This window comes from Octopus bimaculoides, chromosome 8, assembly GCF_001194135.2.
Source record: "Octopus bimaculoides isolate UCB-OBI-ISO-001 chromosome 8, ASM119413v2, whole genome shotgun sequence".
Taxonomy (NCBI): Eukaryota; Metazoa; Mollusca; class Cephalopoda; order Octopoda; family Octopodidae; genus Octopus; species Octopus bimaculoides.
This window is the reverse complement of record NC_068988.1, coordinates 9,777,385-9,783,479: the sequence shown is the minus strand read 5'-3', so window position 1 is coordinate 9,783,479 and position 6,095 is coordinate 9,777,385. Positions and strand designations below refer to the sequence as shown.

Here is a 6,095-nt window from a genome sequence, read left to right as displayed (position 1 = left end):
GGGGGGGGAGAAGGAGGGAGGGAGATAGAGAGAGAGAGAGAGAGTGAAAGGCAATAAGGAAGAAAGTGAAGGAGAGAGAGATTTAAAGCAATATCTGCTTTACTTCATTTTAACTTACCTCAATTTTAAGACGTCGGAATCGTTTCCTGGCAATCATGGCTCTGACACCAGACTGAATCTTCACAATGGCAACGCACCGTTTCCTCAGAGCTTGACGTACCAGGTAGCCATGAGCACGGCATTGGAAGTTGATGATTTTGTGGCGTAACTGAAGGTAGCTGTAGGTAAGTATCCGCGCACGGGACAAGGCTTGGAGTCGCATGTAACCATACTTCATCTAAATAATGATAATGATGAGAGAGAAAATAAATTACAAATTATGCTTTAATTGGTGCACATTAATATGTGTTTTAATTCTAATAATGTGGTTTTTGAAAAGTTAGATATTGGTACCATTAGAAACAAATGAATTCATGTAATGATAATGATATATATAATGTTGTTAATGAGCATAGATAATTACTCAGGTGCACCATATACATGGACAATATCAGTTAAGTTAGAGCTTACATGTTTAATGGAGTAGACATGAATCATATAGCAAAGAAATAATATTATCACAATGATAAATAATATTCTAATAATTTGATTACATATGGGAGACAACTCTGGGCATGTTTTGTTAATATTAAACTTCTTTCGTAATGGATAGCTTTCATCACAATTGTTGTAGATGTAATGAGAGAAATACTAGGGAGAGGTAGAATATTGTACAAGTTTGGCATAGTAATTTAAGATGTTTAATAAAATTATTATATGCATGAGAGCATGTGTGTATCTATGTCTCTCTCTCTTTATATATATATATATATATATAAAAATTTTTTCGGAATGAGATAAAAAACCAAGGCTGTGAAGATCTTAGAACATTTATAAAGAGAAAGTCTTACAGCTGTTTCCAGGATATTTATTATATCCCTTCATCAGAGATGGTGTGAGAAAATGGTTAAGCAATAGTTAATTTAGATAAGATACGAAATAGAGAGTGAAGTGGAAGAATGAAAATAGATGTGAGATATGCAGGGATATTGCATTTGTAGATCCATTATTTAGGCAGAATGGTATACATATAAGATTCCAATACCTTGTGAGTAAAATCCAATAGTATTTAAAATTGGTCATTCCATGTATAAAGTTTGTATACTTGGAATGACCAATACTATTGGATTTTACTTGGAATGACAAACACTATTGTATTTTACTCACAAGGTATTGGAATCTTATATGTATACCATCTGCTACGTTCCGGGGACGTAAACACATCAGCATCAGTTGTCAAGCGATGTTGGGGGGGACAAACACAGACACACAAACACACACACACATATATATACATATAGACGACAGGTTTCTTTCAGTTTCCGTGAACCAAATCCATTCATAAGGCTTTGGTCGGCCTGAGGCTACAGTAGGAGACACTTGTCCAAGTTGCCATGCAGTGGGACTGAACCCAGAACTATTTGGTTTGTAAGCAAGCTACTTACCACACAGCCACTCCTATGCCTATATGTATACATGTTATATCTATCTAAACACACACACACACACACACACACACACACATATGTATAGGGAAAGAGAGAGAGAGTGAGAAAATATAATACTGAGTTTGAATATCAACACAGAGTTAGAGAAAACTCCTCAGCTGGAGCAACGAAGAAAGAGCTTTTCGTTCCAACTTACTCTTCTGAATCGTCTTCTTGCTTCAAAGGCTTTCCATGAACGCTGAATGACAATCACACCATTTCTCATTTGCACAAATCTTCGTCTTACAGCCCAAGCACGAATTGTCTTCTGAATGATGAGAATTTTATGAGTCATCACTTCCTCTCTCTGCTGTTCAAGGAATACATCTTGGGCATCCTAAAATAAGAAACAAAATCCAATAAGCATGTGAAAACATGTCTGCAGTAAATGTGCAATGCGTTAACCCTTTAACATTTAAACTGACCAAATCCGGCCAAAATATTCTACCTGTTTTATGCTCAAAGTGACCAAATCCAGCCTTTCCAACATACTGTTGTGAAGGGATTCCAACCACTCACCAAGGTAGACTGTCTCATTACAAAGTAAAGAACTGTGAGCGATTGGCAGTTCATGCTGGAAAGCAGTTCACTGTGAGCCGTTGATTAGGAGCGTTGAGTCTTGTGAAATAGTAATCGTATTGCATTCATGTATATCCTTTATTTCCCCCACTGCTTTGTTATATCATATATCCAACATACAAGGATATCAAGGACATAAAACATACCCTACAATGTCATTCTAAAAATAAAAACTATTACATTATCGATAATGCATGGTTAGTACAAAACAATTTTTTAAAATAAGCATTACTTTTAAGCATACTAAAGGGTTAAAAAAAGACTCACAAAAACTGACTGCATAAAATACAGCAGAAAGCATTAACATGTAAAGCATCTCAGCAACAGTTGCCCGTATCTTTAACATGTTTACAACTAATATTCATTTCATTTTTGTATGTGGTTTGCAAGATTCTTTATGTGAATTCGTGTGTTGAAGCATATTTTATTGTGTCTGGGGAGAGTCATTCTCAATTAGTGCCTTATAAATTTAACACACTCACCAGTCTAATTTCTATTAATTTACTTATTATTTCTTACCAAAATTTTCATTGCGATTTGCAACCTTTCAATAGTCATCGATTTGGTCCATTATCGGAATTGTGTTATTTTAAAATTTTTGTACGCATGTATGCGCGTCAGTGTGTGTGTGCAGACACATACATAAAAAGTAATGAGTAGATGAGTGGAAATCAGACCGGTGAGTGTGTTAAATTAACAAGGCACTAAAAGAGAATGACTTTCCCTAGACACAATAAATATTCATATATTACCCTTTTGATATGAACACACCTGAAACCACTTTGGTTTTATGATACAATTTTCCTGTTTTGAAGGACGAAGCATAAATCGACCTTGGTGAGATTTGAACTTAGAATGTAAAAAAAAAACAGAAGAAAATCTGCTAAGCATTTTGTCCAAAGCACTAACAATCCTACCAGCTTGTCACCTGACTACTAACTCTTTCTACTACAGGCACAAGGCCTAAAAATTTGATGAAGGGGCTGGTCAATTACATTGACCCCCAGTGCTCAACTGGTGCCTATTTCATCAACCTTTGAAAGGATGAAAGGCTAAGTCAACCTTGGCAAAATTTGAACTCAGAATGTAGAGATAGACAAAATGCTACTAAACATTTTGTTAAACATGTTAACAATTCTGCTCATCACACACTGAATAATAATAATAATAATAATAATGATAATAATAATAATAATAATAATAATAATAATCCTTTCTACTATAGGCACAAGGCTTGAAATTTGGGGGAAGGGGGATAATCGATTATATCGACCTCAGTACTCAACTGGTACTTAATTCATCGACCCCGAAAGGATGAAAGGCAAAGTTGACCTTGGTGGAATTTGAACTCAGAACGTAGCAGGCATTTCGTCCAGCATGCTAAGAATTCTGCCAGCTCACTGCCTTAATAATAATAATAATAATATTAATAATAATAATAATAATATTAATAATAATAATAATAATATTAATAATAATAATAATAATATTAATAATAATAATAATAATATTAATAATAATAATATTAATAATAATAATAATATTAATAATAATAATATTAATAATAATAATCCTTTCTACTACAGGCACAAGGCTTAAAATTTGTTGGGAGTGGGGTAGTTGATTACACTGACCTCAGTGTATAACTGGTACTTATTTTATTGACCCTGAAAGGGTGAAAGGCAAAGTCAACCTCAGCAGAATTTGAACTCAGAACGTAAAGACGGATAAATTACTGCTAAGCATTTCGCCTGGTATGCTAACAATTCTGCCAGCTCACCACCTTAACAATAACAATAATAAAAAAAAAAAAAATTATTTCTTTCATGGATGGGTTGGATAGTTTGACCAGGGCTGGCAAGCTGGTGTCTGGTACACCTTCCAGCTAGCCAGCCCTGGTCAAACTGTCCAACCCATGTCAGCGTAGACAATGGACATATGATGATGATAACGATGATGATTGCAAGAAAAAAGGCCCAAGACATTGGGGATGTAATAATATTACTTAAAATTTCCTTGATAAATTGTTCTCGTGTTATTAAATGAAACTCACCTTCAAAAAGACTTTTGTCTTCCCAAGCTGGTAATCGGCATTTTTTAGAACGATCTGCAAAATCTTGTAAGATGCTTCTCGGCAGTTCTCTTTGTGTGAAGCCAGAATACCTGAAGCCAGGACACGGTAACGATCGACAAAGTCTTTAAAGAGATGTCGGATTGGATAGCCAGCTCTTCGTATTCTGATAGTTTCCATCATACCTGAATACCTCAATTGTCGGCAGCACAAGGTACGGTCAAACATCTGTGGAACAAAAAAGATAACTTCAGTACTAAAAGAGACACGGATTAATAAATTAAGGTATTTTTTTTTATTATTTAACCATAGTTCTCTCTATCATACACTTCATTAGTTTGTTTTTGAATAAAAAAAATATTCCTAACCTAAAATATTGTCAGGTGTATGGTGAGAATCAAAACAATAACATACATATTCATTCTTTATTCAGTCTGGTGGATTTGAACGTGAATATGCTAATCACTGTTGTATTTCATCACTGTAAAGCAATTTCTCCTTTCAAATGAACGTGTGTTCATAACACATTTGATTTGTTGGGGTAAGAGGACCTTAAGACAACCAGTGTTTCAACCTTGTTGTGTCTACTCAGTCAAACCTATCCTGGACCATTGAATCTAACAAGAGTTTTGGCTCTTGTTTATAGGATTTAAAAAACAAAATATTTACTAATGTCTGCTGGTATCTGCCAATCAGTATTAGCATTTTATAGTGAAAGAAATTTAACATGATTGATAGGGTCTTAACCCATTAGCATTGAGATTACTCTGTCAAATGCAACGCTTATTTATTGTTTTGAATTAATCGAGCATTAGTTTGTAGCTTCAAGATTTCAATGATGTGATTGTTTATTTTCATAATGACATTGTGGGGTTGGTGTGAAAAGTCAGATCTGGCTAGTGTGAACATAAAACAGGTGGAATATTTGGATGGATATGGCCAGTTTAGAGCATACCTTAAACACCCACTCAGAATCTGTCCTCCATCCTCTCCCCTTCACCCTTATAAAACTGTTGGTTTATAACCCGAATTTGTTTCTGTCGTCTCATATATGCGTCTATATATCTTATAAATGCACATGCTGCTTGTTCATAATGTATATACTCTTTTACTCTTTTATTTGTTTCAGTCATTTGACTGTGGCCATGCTGGAGCACACATACGGGTCGTTACTCATATATTACCATTAAATAAAACAAATTTCTCATTTGTATACTGTAGCATTTACTTCCTCTCCTCCTCCTCTGTCTCTATGATTCTTTCACTCTCACTATGTTTAGCACCCATTGCCTGCCACCAAGCTTAGTATGTACACTCATGTGGCAACTCTTAGGTTACTCTCTCTCCCCTTCGTATAATGCAAAGTTTGACTGCAGAAACCAACCAACATTTATATATTAGACATCTCAAACAACTGAGATTACTGCCACATACTCAAAGTTTTCTATGTAACTTACATATGGTTTCTTGTAGTCATTTGGTTTGATGCATCTCACAAAGAAAGGTTGGCAGTTGCTGAGTGTCCTCATTAGTGAATCCAGGGATTTCTTGAACTGGGCCCCTAAAGTAGGTGCTCTTTTTCTTGTTTCGTTTCCCTTAAATCAAAGAAATACATTTATAACAAATGAAATAAAGAAAAAAAATGAAGTAAAAATTTCCATTCAATAATTTTTCTAAATATTTTGCTATTGATCCTTAGAATATATTTTGGAATCAGAATTTTTTTTATCAGAGAATTATGTTTATTTCTTAACCCTTCCCTTACTATATTTCAGACAAAATACATTTCTTTTTTTTTTCAATGAATTTTGAAAATAATGAATTTTGAAAATAATGAATTTTCTTTTTTTTTTTTTCTA

The 6,095-nt window shown here is 34.3% G+C and overlaps 1 protein-coding gene across 1 annotated transcript in view; it reads right to left on the bottom strand.

Annotated features, from left to right (window-relative positions):
* Positions 1 to 6,095, bottom strand: part of LOC106880717 (myosin-VIIa) — a 107,550-nt gene that overhangs the window by 37,832 nt on the left and 63,623 nt on the right. Inside the window, exons 15-18 of the mRNA XM_052969897.1 lie at positions 5,694 to 5,831; positions 4,219 to 4,464; positions 1,744 to 1,923; positions 119 to 337 (exon numbers count right to left, since the gene is read on the bottom strand). Of these exons, the coding sequence (XP_052825857.1) occupies positions 119 to 337; positions 1,744 to 1,923; positions 4,219 to 4,464; positions 5,694 to 5,831 (783 nt within the window). The remainder of the gene's footprint in view (positions 1 to 118; positions 338 to 1,743; positions 1,924 to 4,218; positions 4,465 to 5,693; positions 5,832 to 6,095) is intronic.